Source organism: Schistocerca gregaria, chromosome 1, assembly GCF_023897955.1.
Source record: "Schistocerca gregaria isolate iqSchGreg1 chromosome 1, iqSchGreg1.2, whole genome shotgun sequence".
NCBI classification, from domain to species: Eukaryota; Metazoa; Arthropoda; class Insecta; order Orthoptera; family Acrididae; genus Schistocerca; species Schistocerca gregaria.
In genome coordinates this window covers 1,177,450,304-1,177,465,738 of record NC_064920.1, presented here as the reverse complement: position 1 = coordinate 1,177,465,738, position 15,435 = coordinate 1,177,450,304, and the positions used below count along the sequence as shown (strand labels likewise).

The 15,435-nt window shown below is 43.6% G+C and overlaps 1 protein-coding gene across 1 annotated transcript in view; it reads right to left on the bottom strand.

The window, feature by feature from the left end:
* Positions 1–14,982, bottom strand: part of LOC126297439 (Down syndrome cell adhesion molecule-like protein Dscam2) — a 384,987-nt gene extending 370,005 nt beyond the window's left edge. The window contains exons 1-2 of the mRNA XM_049988328.1: positions 14,952–14,982; positions 1,936–2,097 (exon numbers count right to left, since the gene is read on the bottom strand). Of these exons, the coding sequence (XP_049844285.1) occupies positions 1,936–2,097; positions 14,952–14,982 (193 nt within the window). The remainder of the gene's footprint in view (positions 1–1,935; positions 2,098–14,951) is intronic.
* Positions 14,983–15,435: the final 453 nt, after the last annotated feature.

Below are 15,435 nucleotides of genomic sequence, written 5' to 3'. Positions count from 1 at the left end.
TATTAAATAAATTTAAAAATTAATGAAGATGCTTATTCCACGGTCATTGTGTTGTACAGTCTTTTCGTTATGAAAATTATGTGATGGTGGCTGCTGATAACATTGCGTAAGGAAGTATTGGAGAGGATGTTATAGTGAAAAGGATTCGGGCTGTCTATGTGCAAGGAAAGTATAGATAGGATGTGAGTGTTGAAAGATGCATCGGATGACAGCTGGGTAAGGAAAGGGTGGGTTGCAGCCTTCACTTGACATCCGGTGGGTAGAGCAGATTATGTTATTCGGAGATGCAGGCAAGCACGATCTTGACAGACGTGCTGGAGTGTATGCAGATATCCACAGTGCGATAATTACAGAGCCGGCCGCGGTGGCCGAGCGGTTTCTAGGCGCTTCAGTTCGGAACCGCGCGACTGCTACGGTCGCAAGTTCAGATCCTGCCTCGGTCATGGATGTGTGTGAACAGCGCCACCACTGTTGTACACTACTGGCCATTAAAATTGCTACACCAAGAAGGAATTCAAATGATAAAGGGTATTCACTGGACAAATATATTATACTAAAACTGACATGTGATTACATTTTCACGCAATTTGGGTGCATAGATCCTGAGGAATCAGTACCCAGAACAACCACGCCTGGTCGTAATAACGGCCTTCATACTCCTGGGCATTGAGTCAAACAGAGCTTGGATGGCGGGTACAGGTACAGCTGCCCATGCAGCTTCAACACGATACCACAGTTCATCAAGAGTAGTGACTGGTTTATTGTGACGAGCAAGTTGCTCGGCCGCCATTGACCAGACATTTTCAGTTGGTGAGAGATCTGGAGAATGTGCTGGCCAGTGCAGAATCGAACATTATCTGTATCCAGAAAGGCCTGTACAGGACCTGCAACATGCGGTCGTGCATTATCCTGCTGAAATGTGGGGTTTTTCAGGGATCGAATGAAGGGTAGAGCCACGGGTCGTAACACATCTGAAATGTAACGTCCACTGTTCAAAGTGCCGTCAATGCGAACAAGAGGTGACCTAGACGTATAATCAATGGCAGCCCATACCATCACGCCGAGTGATACGCCAGTATGGCGATGACAAATACTCGCTTCCAATGTGCGTTCACCGCGGTGTCGCCAAACAGTGATGCGACCATCATGATGCTGTAAACGGAACCGGGATTCATCCGAAAAAATGACGTTTTGCTCTTCGTGCACCCAGATTCGTCGTTGAGTACACCATCGCAGGCGCTCCTGTCTGTGATGCAGTGTCAAGGGTAACCGCAGCCATGTTCTCGGAGCTGATAGTCCATGCTGCTGCAAACGTCGTCGAACTGTTCGTGCAGATGGTTGTTGTCTTGCAAACGTCCCCATCTGTTGACTCAGGAATCGATACGTGGCTATACGATCCGTTACAGCCATGCGGATAAGATGGCTGTCATCTCGACTGCTAGTGATAGGAGGCCGTTGGGATCTAGCACGGCGTTCCATGTTACACTCCTAAACCCACCAATTCCATATTCTGCTGACAGTCATTGGATCTCGGCCAACGTGAGCAGCAATGTCGCGATACGATAAACCACAATCGCGATAAGCTACAATCCGATCTTTATCAAAGTCGGAAACGTGATGGTACGTACTTCTGTTCCTTACACGAGGCATCACAACAACGTTTCACCTGACAACGGCGGTCAATTGCTGTTTGTGTATGAGAAATCAGTTGGAAACGTTCCTCATGTCAGCACGTTGTAGGTGTCGCCACCGGCGCCAACCTTATGTGAATGCTCTGAAAAGCTAATCATTTGCATATCACAGCATCTTCTTCCTGTCGGTTAAATGTCGCGTCTGTAGCACGTCATCTTCGTGGTGTAGCAATTTTAATGGCCAGTAGCGTAGATCCCCGTAGTCTCGCTCGCGACCTCCTCACGAGAAAGAAATCGCTCTCACCTGCTTCGTGGCTGCCTGGCAGGATGATGGTGTCGTCCCGGAACCAGGAGGAGACGGAGACATCGTCCCGGACGAAGGGCGGGATGACGCAGCGCAACACCGCCGTGTTGCCCAGCAGCGCATGCGCCCGGTACACCTGCACCTCGTAGTTCTGCACCACCACTGCAACACAAGATGGAAGTCCGCGTTACGTCGAAACGTCGAAGGATAATCATGTAGCTAACACTCCAACTGCACGCTCGACTTACACCGATAGCATAATCTTCCTTTCCTCTGATGTCTGGAGTGTCCTAAAGTCAAGGGGGCTGAAATTATACGGATGGCAAAGGACGCTAAACTGAGTATTCTGAGATAAGGAACCAAAGCTCGGAAATGACTATTTCAGGCGGTACAAGTTCATGAATGAACAATGCGTGTGAAGTACGTGGTTACAAACCGCTTACCTTTCGTAACCACAACCGCTGTAACCACGCAGAGCCGTATGCCAAAGCTTCCACCCTGCAACTATTTCTACTCTCGCATACGTGCAAACGAACGACACTTCCAGGGACACTTGTATAAGAACTATATCCAGAATGAATTTTTCACTACGCAGCGGAGTGTGCGCTAATATGAAACTTACTCGCAGATTAAAACTGTGTGCGGACCGAGGCTTGAACTCGGGTCCTTTGCCTTTCGCAGGCAAGTGCTCTACCAACTTAGCTATGCAAGCACGACTCACAACCCACCCCCACAGCTTTACTTCCACCGGTACCCCGTCTCCTACCTTTCAAACTTCACAGAAGTTCTCCTGCGAAACTTGCGGCACTAGCACTGCTGGAAGAAAGGATATTGCGAAACACGGATTAGCCACAGCCTGGGCGATGTTCCAAGAATGAATTTTTCACTGTGCATGGGGCTGAGGTGATAGGAAACTTAGTGACGGATTAAAACTGTGTGCCAGAACCGAGATTCGAACTCGGCCTATTTGGCCTTTGTGGGCAAGTGCTCTAAAAAGTAACAATGACCTAACCAAGCAAGGTTCGCGACCCTTCCTCACGGCTTTATTTCGAGCAGTGCTAGTCGCGTAAGTTTCGCAGGAGAACTTCTGTTATGTTTCGAAGGTGGGAGACGAGATACTGGTGGAAGTAAAGCTGTGAGGACGGGGCGTGAGTCGTGCTGGGGTAGCTCAGTTGGTAGAGCACTTGCCTGCGAAAGGGAAAGGTTCCGATTTTGAGTGTCTTGTCCGGCACACAGTTTTAATCTGCCAGGAAGGTTCATGTGTTAAACTTTTTGCACAGTCTTAGCAAAAATGGTTCAAATGGCTCTGAGCACTTTGGGACTTAACATCTTAGGTCATCAGTCCCCTAGAACTTAGAACTACTTAAACCTAACTAACCTAAGTACATCACACAACACCCAGCCATCACGAGGCAGAGAAAATCCCTGACCCCGCCGGGAATCGAACCCGGGAACCCGGGCGTGGGAAGCGAGAACGCTACCGCACGACCACGAGATGCGGGCACAGTCTTAGCAAAGAAACGTAAGACGTTTGATGCTTTAGCGGATGGATGAGTTTGATTACCCTTAAAAATGAAAAGAACTATCTGATACATAGATGAGGCCAGTTCCCAGCGCTCTTAAGACCCCAGATGCTTGAGAAATGCTCGTGACCAACGGCAGAGCACACGTTTGTTAACACGAGGGTTCAACTTGTTTTTAGATAAACAGAGTATACACCTAACTGATGAAGGAGCAACAACTCCCTTAATATTGTTAACCATGAATTTTTCTTTATGTACACAGCAGCGAAATTTGACAGCAGGTAAAGTACTGACTGCAGGATCAAGTAAATTATATATGAGCTACACCTGATTTGCTTGCCTTCTCCACTAGTGTTTCGCTTCTGTCCTCGCTCGTCAGAAATAAGCAAACATTACAAGCCTTCGGTCAAACGTCATATTTAACTACAGAGAGTATCAACTAAAACTCATAAATATTATTTTTTGGCTAAACCGGATACTCAAGTCATTTGCTATAGGTAGGAGACTTGAGGAGTTGCAGTCTCCTACTACGCACTGACGCAACCATCGCCTGAAAAGTAATATGGATTCCTGAAATGACACTAGTCTCGAAACCGGTTTAATCATTAAATAATATGTGTGAGCATTGACTGACAAGCTCTGTAGTCAGATTACGTGTAATCAAATTAAAGGTGTACACCTAGAATATGGCAAATGTGAACAAAATAACATATTTGTCTCAACTCTCCGGTCTTTGAGATCTTACAATAACGTAATGAAGCAGTTTCAAGAACAGGAGCGAGTTGTGACGGCAGCTGTATCAGCCAAGTACATTGTTGCCACACAAATCAAGTTAGCGAGGGACGCCCGTTCACTCTAACAGTCGGATCTTTATTATGCTACTTGAACGAAGTGGCACTGCCGAAATGACAATGCAATTACAGCTTACATTTACAGTCGCTACAAGAGGAAGAGGTTTCTCTTCGTATGCGGAAGACAGAAACACTAGGAGAAGGAGAACTCACCAATTTAATTCTTAAACCATCTTCCCCTCTACCTGCGCCCTTGCCCGCAAACTACCTCACCACTCTTCCTCCCCTGTACGGAGAAAGTGGTAAATGATGGTGTTACCAGAGATACTCTCTGCCACGCGCCGCAAGATGGCCCCCGAAACACTGTATGTACGTATATTGGCTGCAGATGTAAAAACAAGTGCCTACCATCTCGACATGGCTGGCACTGTTTGGAAAACGATGTACGGGATCCTATGATATGTGATAGAGGGTATCACAGTTTATGATTCATGGCTGTCCAAGAGAGATCATTACTCTTTATAGGAACTTGCAGACATGCCTAACAAACGAAACAGAAGGATTTAGTGGTCAATCAAATTAACAGAGAAATGAAATAAAACTTAGATAGCTTGAAACAATTTCTTTATATATTGTGGTTGTAAAACAAACTGGGGCACTTAGAAGAAGAAACGGTGGAGCATATGTACCGAGGTATTAGAGAATGCATTCATTAAGCAGCATTTGAAGCTCTGGAGCCGCAAGAGGAAGAAAAATGTGACGCCCACAATAGTAAACTCAAAGCACTGAGAAAGAGTGAACCTAAGAAAGTTCTTTAGTAAATGGTTGAGAACACGGCTCAAATGTGATAGAGTCTTGTGTGTTGGAATGAGTAGAGAAGTAAAAAAGGACATCTAAAAAATGAAAAATGAAACATCTGAGGATAAATACGAAGTCGATCGATGCACAAAAGTGCCAGAAGTATGGAAAATAACTGCAAGGCTGTGGAAAGAAGTAAAAGAAAGAGCATACCTGCCGATTGTCATTATGGTAGCCTGGGAGGAGCATTTTAAAGGCCAGTTAGAAGAATAATGGGCAGAGGCCAAGGAAAGAAAGTGGGAAATACAAGGAGAGTGAACAGGTAGAGAAAATAACCGCGAAAGAGGTTCAGAAGGCTGCTGCACAAATGGAAATTGAGAAAGCAACAGGGCGTACAAATGTACCATTAGAATTAGTGAGGTATGGCCCAAGCATTTTGTGTGAATATCGAAGCAAGTTATTTAATAGATGTATGTGGGATAGGAAGGAAATTCCTGCAGAGTGGAACATAGCACATCTAAGCCACATACATTAAAAAAAAATCAAGAAAGTATGTAGCATTACTGGTGGCATAAGTGCCACAAGTGTAATTAGCAGGCTGTACGGGACGATTTGAAAATGAAAAGTGGAGAAGTTTGTAAAAGAAGTGGAAGAACAAAGTGGCTTTAAACAGGCAGGTCATGTTTAGATAACACCTTTACCTTACTACAGACCATGGAGACGAGATTGGACAGGAATTTAAGCTGTCATTTGGTTTCAAAAGATCTTGAGTAAGCATATGACACTGTGCCACTAAAGCTACTGTTTGAGATGCTGTGGGCAGGGAAACTGCCAAAACTTTGTGTAAGAAGTGTCATAAAACAAGTAGCAGAATCATTAAAGAAGGGGCAAAAATTTCTAGAGAAATCTTCAGTGAAGCAAGGATGCAGTCTGTCTCCTAGAATCTTTAACATGTATGTGTAGAAGGCATTGGGTCTGAGAAGTAGAATGTGCATGGACATGGGGATTCAAGTAGGGAACCAGCGAATGCACACCCTTTTCTACGCTGATGATCAGGTCGTTGCAGCAGACTATGAGGAGGATATACCGTACGTACTTTATTTTGGTCATCAGTAATTTGACTGGTTTGATGCGGCCCGCCACGAATTCCTCTCCTGTGCTGATCTCCATCTCAGAGTAGCACTTGCAACCTACATCCTCAATTATTTGCTGGCTGTATTCCAGTCTCTGCCTTCCTCTACAGTTTTTGCCTTCTACAGCTCCCTCTAGTACCATGGAAGTCATTCTCTCATGTCTTAATATATGTCCTACCATCCTGTCCATTCTTATTTTCAGTGATGTCCATATGTTCCTTTCCTCTCCGATTCTGCGAAGAACCTCCTCATTCTTTACCTTATCAATCTACCTAATTGTCAACATTCGTCTGTAGCACCACATCTTCTAATGCTTCTATTCTCTTCTGTTCCGGTTTCCCCACAGTCCATGTTTCACTACCATACAATGCTATACTCCATACGTGCATTCTCGGAAATCTCTTCCTCAAATTAAGGCCTATGGCCTATGTTTAATACTGGTAGACTTCTCTTCCCCAGGAATAATCTTTTTGCCTTTGCTAATCTGTTTTTTATGTTCTCCTTGCTCCGTCCGTCACTGGTTATTTTACTGCCTAGGTAGCAGGATTCCTTAACTTCATCTACTTCGTGACCATCAATCGTGATGTTAAATTTCTCGGTGTTCTCATGTATACTACTTCTTACGTACTTGAAGTTGTTTGAAGAGTGTAAAAAAATGGGGTTTGAAAATTAATTTTAAGAAGACGAAATGTCTATGTTTTGGAGCATTGACGGACACCTTATTGAAGTATGTAACAGCTTAAGTACCTAGGTAGTATGCTATCACCTGTAGGACACCCGCAAAAAGGAAGGAGCGAAATGTTTCGAAACATGCATCGCGCTAATTGGAAGAAATTTATCTCTGTGGGCCGAAACGTACGAGAAAGTGGATGTTTAAGACTCAGAGAGATGGCTGGCTCGTGTCTCGACTGGAATTAGAGGATATAATGAGAGGGCGAGAGGGGGATGACTGATCAGTACACGCCAGTCAAATGGCCTTAGAAATGCGAACTGCGAGGAATGCGGCAGAGTATCGAGTTTTGTACCTAGAGCATAGTGAACCTAGCAGCACATGAAATTTTTTGGTAGGTGCTTCAGTCTAGTAGATAAGTTTAGAATCAGATGAAGGAATGTGCACTAGAGATAGCAGCAAGCAGTTTCTGTTGATGTTAGACATGAGCTCTAAGATAACAGCATGTTGTCTGTGTAATATGTTACAGCTATTTGGAACATATTGTCAGTTTTTTCAGTTGCAGAATTTTATGAGTAGTAAAATGATACATATTTTTAGAACTATTTATATAACTTGTCGACAGTTAAGCCATTCTTTGTCGGTCCAGCACCATCTTGTACCTCCAAAGAGACGAAACTCTTTTACCATGGAACATTTTATTCCCGCAAATGAACTAAGATTCTTTTATGTCATGATAGTTTTACCTGTCTTGGAAATGTAAATTTTTGTTAGAGTCTGGCAGTTCCTGTTTCTAAATGTATTCCACTTGTAACTGGTTTTTGATTATACTTATCGTTACTGATTATTTCTGTGTAGTGGATTAATTGTGCAACAGACAGACGATTAAATACAGTAGTGAAAGCCGGCCGCGGTGGCCTCGCGGTTCTAGGCGCGCAGTCCGGAACCGTACGACTGCTACTGTCGCAGGTTCGAATCCTGCCTCGGGCATGGATATGTGTGATGTCCTTAGGTTAGTTAGGTTTAAGTAGTTCTAAGTTCTAGGGGACTGATGACCTCAGATGTTAAGCCTCACAGTGCTCAGAGCCACAGTAGTGAAAAGATTTTCTCGACTGCAACGCTTTTAAATTTGAATAGAATACTTGTTCCGGATACACATAATCATGTTGTACCTTGGAACATTTTTTCACATTTGGAAGGATTTTATTTTTCAGGAACAATTTTTTTTTATTTTCAGAAAGACACTGCAGCCCATAAGAATTGAACGCTGTCATTAAAAAATAGATTAAGAAAATATATTAATCTATTATATGGCAGGCTAAAGACGAAAGACTGGAAGAGGCCCTGAGGTACAATCCTGTCCCCTTCTGAGCGAAAGTTACTGGTGGAGCAGTAGTTGCATCTCACACATAATGGATTGTGTTGTAGTTTCTGCAAGGGAACTGGCGCACGTCACTTTGAACAGTAGCCAGAAACTTCAGTTATTATTATGTACACTGAAGGTGGAGGGGAGAGAAAGAAAAGGAATGGGAAGGAACTGTTAACATCAGCTGCGTCGGACCGTAATTCGAATCACTGCGCCATCAGGACACGTGGTAACTGCCAGTGCGGTGACTGTCTTGGTACGCCACCTAGCTGACTCACATTCCCACTTAAGAGGGTTGTGGATTCATTGCCCATCGAGGCGAATAAAGTGTATGGATGCGTGGTGTCTGTTTTTACGGACACGTCCGAATCAATTATAGGAATGTGTGGTGTCCGTTCTTTCGGACAACCATCAGTGCAGATCCACGTTTACGTTCGACCTCCAGCGGGAATCTAAAAATTAGCGACCCTGGAGGACATGGAGCGGAGTGCGGACAGTGGCGCTTAGTGGGAATGTGAGTCGGCCGGGTAGCGTGCCGAGAAAGTCCGACCATTTGCGGTAAACATTGTGTCCGGGTGTCCAGTGCTTGACGCAACTGCCTGGCCAGCAGAAGACCCCGAGTTCTAGCTCCGGTCCAGCACACACTTTTACTCGTTGCCGCCGATTCCACACAAAGTTCTGATGCATCTGATGTCTCTAATTCCTTCCCCTTCCTCTTCTTCCTCCCCAGTCCCTCTTCAATTTACATAACAGACACAAAATTTTCATTTTCGGCCATTGGTTCCTCATCTCAAATTACTTAAAATCCAGCACCACTACATAATTTTGACGCTAGAGGTTTGGAGCTTCCTGTGGACACTCAGAATAAATCAACACTCTGGAAGAGCATACCAGCTGCAAGTCCCAGTGTTCAAGGATGGGAAAGAGCAATCCTCGTTTAATAACAGCAGTCGGAAGATGCTGAGGGAACACTTATGCCAATACTGTTCTAAAATAGGGCAGACATGCCGAGAGGTAGTTACTAGAAATCCATACGTTTACAAGGAGGTTTATGTGCGTTGCGTATAATTTTCAAAGTCATAACTCTTCCTGAAAAATCCTCTAAAATATTGGTCCTATGCAAAATCTCTTTGCGGGTTCAAACTTTTTTTGAATCATTAATCGAGAAGTTTGTACAGAAACATGATTCACTAAATGGAAAGCCGCAGTCCTTAATTTCACACCGAAAAAATCGTACAAGGTTTTAAGAGACACCACTGTTCAACTGCCACTCTACCTCCCAAATGGAAGCAAGGGAAATATCTAAAAAAAAAAAAGATAGGTGCCACAAACGCATTAGTTTAGAACCGTGTTTTGCTAGGAGCACTCTCCAGCATTGGCTCATTTCTTAATTTTCTTTTAGAGCGTATCACTTTTACACGAAATCGAAGCGCGAAAGAGCGGAGGAGCAAAATGATAACTCTAACGTCCGCCTGATGTAGGGTTCTTGAGCATATTCTAGATTTGAAGACAATCATTCTTCTAGAGAAAGTGAGTCAGAAAAAAAGCTACTGTTCAAAAGTCAACACGGATTTAGAAAGGGTCGTTAATGATATACACAAAACTGTGATTTCCACCTCTACATTTTGCGATATACACTATGTGATCAAATGTATCCGGACACCTTAAAACATACATTCTTCATATTAGATGCATTGTGCTGCCATCTACTGCAAGGTGCTCCATATCAGCGACCTCCGTAGTTATACATCATGAGAGAGTAGAATGGGGCACCCCACGGAACTCACGGACTTCGAACGTGGTCAGGTGATTGGGTGTCTCTTGTGTCATACGTCTGTACGTGGGATTTACACACTCCTAAACATCCATAGGTCTACTGTTCCTGATGTGATACTGAAGTGGAAACATGAAGGGACACTTACAGAACAAAATCGTACAGGGTGACCTTGTCTACTGACTGATAGTGACCGCCGACTGTTGAAAAGGGTCGTAATGTGTAATAGACAGACATCTGTCCAGACCATCTCACAGGAAATCCAAACCGCATCAGAATCCACTGCCAGTACTATGACAGTTAGGTGGGAGGTGAGAAATCTTGGATTTCTCGGTGGCGCGGCTGCTCGTAAACCACACATCACGGCGGTGAATGCCAAACGACGCCTCGCTTGCTGCGAGGACGAGTGCACCGTGGAAAAACGTTGTGTAGAGTGACAAATCACGGTACGTAATGTGGCGATCCAATGGCAGGGTGAACGTCATCTGCCAGCGTGTGTAGTGCCAACTGTAAAATTCGGAGGCGGTGGTGTTATGGTGTGGACGTGTTTTTCATGGAGGGGGCTTGCACCCTTTGTTTTGCGAAGCACAATCACAGCACACGCCTACATTGATGATTTAAGCACCTTCTTGCTTCCCACTGTTGAAGAGCGATTCTGGGATGGCGACTGCACCTGTTCATAATGCAAGGCCTGTGGCGGAGTGGTTACACGCAATAACATCGCTGTAATGGACGGGTCTGCACGGAGTCCTGAACTGAATCGTACAGAACACCTTTGGGATGTTTTGGAACGCCGACTTCGTGCCAGGCCTCACCGACCGACGTCGATATCTCTCCTCCGTGCAGCACTCCGTGAAGAATGGGCTGCCATTCCCCGAGAAACCTTCCAGCACCTGATTGATCGTATACCTGTGGGACTGAAAGCTGTCATCACGGCTAAGGGTGGGCCAACACCGTACTGAATTCAAGCATTACCGATGGAGGGCGCCACGATCTTTTAAGTCATTTTCGGCCAGGTGTCCGGATACTTTTATTTTCGGCCAGATGTCCGGATACTTTTGGTCAGATAGTGTATATTGTTGTGCTTCCGAACGCTAGTGACACTGTACCACACTGCAGAATATTAACAAAGACCAGAGAATATGGAATAGTTATTGAAATATATGATGCACTTTATGAGTTTTTCAGTGATAGAATCTAGAATACTATTCTGTACTGTGAGTGCAGAATACGGTAACATCAGGACTGACTGAGGGAAGTTGAGTAAGACCTGTCCTATACTTCGCTTGAACAATTGGGACTGTTTGCTGACATCAACGTCGTGTCTGGAGAATTATTGCAGGCAGGTATCTGTAGGGGGTTTTGCTTGGTTGAAACTAGATAATCGTGCTTACACAGACGGGTATCTTCGGAAACAGTATTAATCATGCGCTATCTGATTCAATTAACGTCGACACATCTGCAGCGATGCGAAACGATATGAAACGAAACTAGTAATTAAAGTATACATTATTCCACTCCATTTTGGTCAGATGCAGCAACAGTGGTTCAGTGTTCCAAAATTAGAAAAGTCTCTGTTGCAAATGGTTTGTTAAAAATGACGTTATTTTGTACATAGTAGACCGCAAAGACTTATTGAAAGGCCACTGAGATAATGACGTTAAAGCGAAATCCGCAGTCGTCAAATATGGACATAGGAAAGCCAAACCATGGAGGTGCGAAGACAGGTTGGCGGTCACAGCCATGTGTCACAGTACAAACACACATTGCTCTAGACAGTGTGTATATACTGAAGATTCCTTGTTAACGGAAGAGGTTGTCAATGTAAATACCACACGACAATTTTATTCAAAATGGTTCAAATGGATCTGAGCACTATGGGACTTAACATCTGTGGTCATCAGTCCCCTAGAACTTAGAACTACTTAAACCTAACTAACCTAAGGACATCACACACATCCATGCCCGAGGCAGGATTCGAACCAGCGACCGTAGCAGTCGCGCGGTTCCAGACTGAGCGCCTAGAACCGCTAGACCACGCCATTTTATTCACACGTAAAGCCGGCTGTGTAGTTCTAACTCGTGCACCGTAATTGGATAACGTCGACATTTTGTAATAAGAACTAAATAAATGACTCGAAATAATTGTGGAAAGGCGTCTGAAGAACATGTGAATCTGAAAACAGATCACGCATTTCTAAAAACACAACAATGTACAGTATTTGACTGTCAGTAGTTGCTGTCAACTAGTGTCCTATTGGGATACTTTAGTTTACAATTCTTCTATACTGTTTCACTATCTCCGTACGCATTTGGACAGAAGTTCCAGTGGGAACAACGTAACTACTGACAAATGACTAAGAGAAAACATCTGAGATTTCAGTTCGAGTCTTTAAAACACATCTGTACTCGAAATTTTGAATGGAAATTAAAAATCCTTGCTTATATTGTCTTACGAGACAGCCAACAACATTTTTATTATCTAAATTATGCTCCAGGCCTCTTGGAGGTTACTGATTTGAGAAAGATAGACACACTTGGACAAGCGTGCTACTAAGAGAAATACGGTAGTTTCTGGTGGTGCGCAAAAAGTATTGTCTAGTAAAAACTTTTAATTGTTTCATACAGGGCGTTAGGAAATTCCCTGCCGAAACTTCTAGGACGTGCAGAGGGGAGTGAGAACGTAATATTTTGAATAGGAACCCACGTCCGAAAACGTATCGTTTCCGTTAGACGGCGGTTTCAATTCAGATGTTTAACTCATACACTTCTGCTTGAGAAACTGAATTTGGCGTGCAGCAGTACAATCATTATTTGACAGTTTGAAAGGAAACATAACGGAACACCCATTTATCACTCAAACACGTTTCTTTGTGTTAAGACTTAAACATTACGAGTTTACGTTATTACAAACCAAAAAAGACGGCCCGCATCTCGTGGTCGTGCGGTAGAGTTCTCGCTTCCCACGCCCGGGTTCTCTGGTTCGATTCCCGGCGGGGTCAGGGATTTTCTCTGCCTCGTGATGGCTGGGTGTTGTGTGATCTCCTTAGGTTAGTTAGGTTTAAGTAGTTCTAAGTTCTAGGGGACTGATGACCATAGATGTTAAGTCCCATAGTGCTCAGAGCTATTTGAACCAATAAAGATGCCAGCATACTGTACGTACCGAACAGTACAGATGCATTAAGACAGCCGATCGATGTGGCGACCGCCAACGTTGTTACAGACACTGCACCCACGAAGCATGTTCTCGTACACACTCCCCATCCCACATGGTGTATCTTCAGTTTCTACTGCAGCGGCCGGAACTCTTGAACGCTTTACACATTGGAAAAATTACATCATAAATCGGCGAGAGCTTCCAAATCATTTGCATGTGTAAGGACAGAGGGCTAATAGTGGAATAACGCTTACCGGGGTATTTCAAGTCCGTCTGCAACAAGCCCTTAGCGTCCTGTGTGCGCGGTCGAGCCACAGAGAGGAGCGGTTCCTGTATGTCGGAGGTTAAGTCGGCTTTGGCAGCGCCGCAGAGGTCCTTTACCAGCCACAGTAACGAGTATCTACTCGCTTGAGGCCAGCATTCTATTCGGCAGTGAACTTGCAAGGCAAATGATGTGCAGCATCGCTAGCTGCCTGCTAGCAGTCTTACTGGTAACAACTGGATGCTGTAAGGGGCTGGCGAGGGGGGGAGGGGGGTAACTTGAGTCCACCACAAAGGAAGGTCACGATTTGGAAGCGTACTACTGTAAAACCACGCTGTAGCACAGGCTATCGAATTTGTGGTAACTCACTGAGAAAAACGTCGCCAAAACAGATTTATTAAAAGTACAACAGTAAAAATTTTCAGACAATGGTACTTCGATTTGAACTTAATGACATCGGAGTGGTAGTTTGTTTTTTTCCAAAACAATGACATGTAGAGGGCATCGTTATCTGAAACTCACTAATGAGCAGAATATCGTAAAAAATGAGTTGTTCATATTTTTATCGGATCTACTCATACACCTAACCATAACTTAGCTTTAACAGTCAAATGTTGACTGTTTTGGGTGCTTTTCACACCCACTGATGTTTTCAAACCGAAGATACTATGAACCAAATGGAATGAAAAATTTCAGGTAGTCATTTACTTTGCTGTCAGCGATTAGCTAAACACAGTTTCCCTTTAAAAAAATTCAAACCGACTTCCAAGGGATCGTCGCAATCAAAAATGAGCCAACACTATATCATTTGATGCAGATAAACTTAACGTTTGCATGACTGGCCCAGATTTAAAACAAAATAAATAATTAAATAAACAGAAAGTTATTAAATGAGAGAGACTTTATCTTAAGGGAAAACTCGACACGTTTTTTCTCGTATATGCCCCGTCGAAACCCACATGAACTACAATAGCGCCCATTAGATGACACTACCGTCAGTCTGCGAATTTTCCGTGGTTTACGTAATAGTACCTGCCGTTCCTATCCTATAAAGAACTCACAGTACGCAAGAGGGCCAGAAAGTATCATGGATACAAGCACTCAAATTAGATTAAATACTTGCGAAATATGTGGCCTCTCTTGCACGACCTTTGTGGGTTTATTCCATTACTATGCGCTGGGAGGCATCCAACAGGTAGAGCTGTATTTACAGCACAGAAGACTTTGCTCTCATAAAAATTGTGACATTTTCTCTGTGAGCATGAGTGGCGTAGTTGGTGAACTCACTGCGGTATATAAACATTTTGTAGGGTAATCTGGGTTTATGAATATGTCGCGCTATTGAATGAACCATTTTTAAAAAATTAAACTGGTTACTAATATAAATAAAATAAAGCCAATAAATGTAGCTTACGACAATTACGTTCAAAAATGACGATTTACGTCACGTCAGGATACAAAAAGCTTCGAAATTTTTTCCAACATTAGCGAAAAGTTAAAAAAAAAAACATTTTCTGTTTCTGTACCTAGCCCAATACTGACCAGGTCCCAGCTCAGGATGATATGAGACCATCCTGGATGGACCATCGAGCACATACGTCAAGAATGATTGAATTAGGTCAAAACGCTGAGTAGTTACACGCAAATAAACGTACAAAGCATATGGTCTACATGCCCTGAACGAACATATAATCTGTTGTTTACTGGTGTTACGTGACAGGGATAATTTTTCCGCTAGTTTGTGATAAGCGCTCTTCATATGCAGGTACTAGTTGATACAACGCTATTTTACAATGTTTACGAAGATCTCATATAGTTGGGTGAACCTAATATAAACATTCATCGAGCTGTACGCGTAGAAAAAGTTGCGGCTATGAATGATATTATGCACTAGCATGTACAGAGTGTTTCAAAAATGACCGGTATATTTGAAACGGCAATAAAAACTAAACGAGCAGCGATAAAAATACACCGTTTGTTGCAATATGCTTGGGACAACAGTACATTTTCAGGCGGACAAACTTTC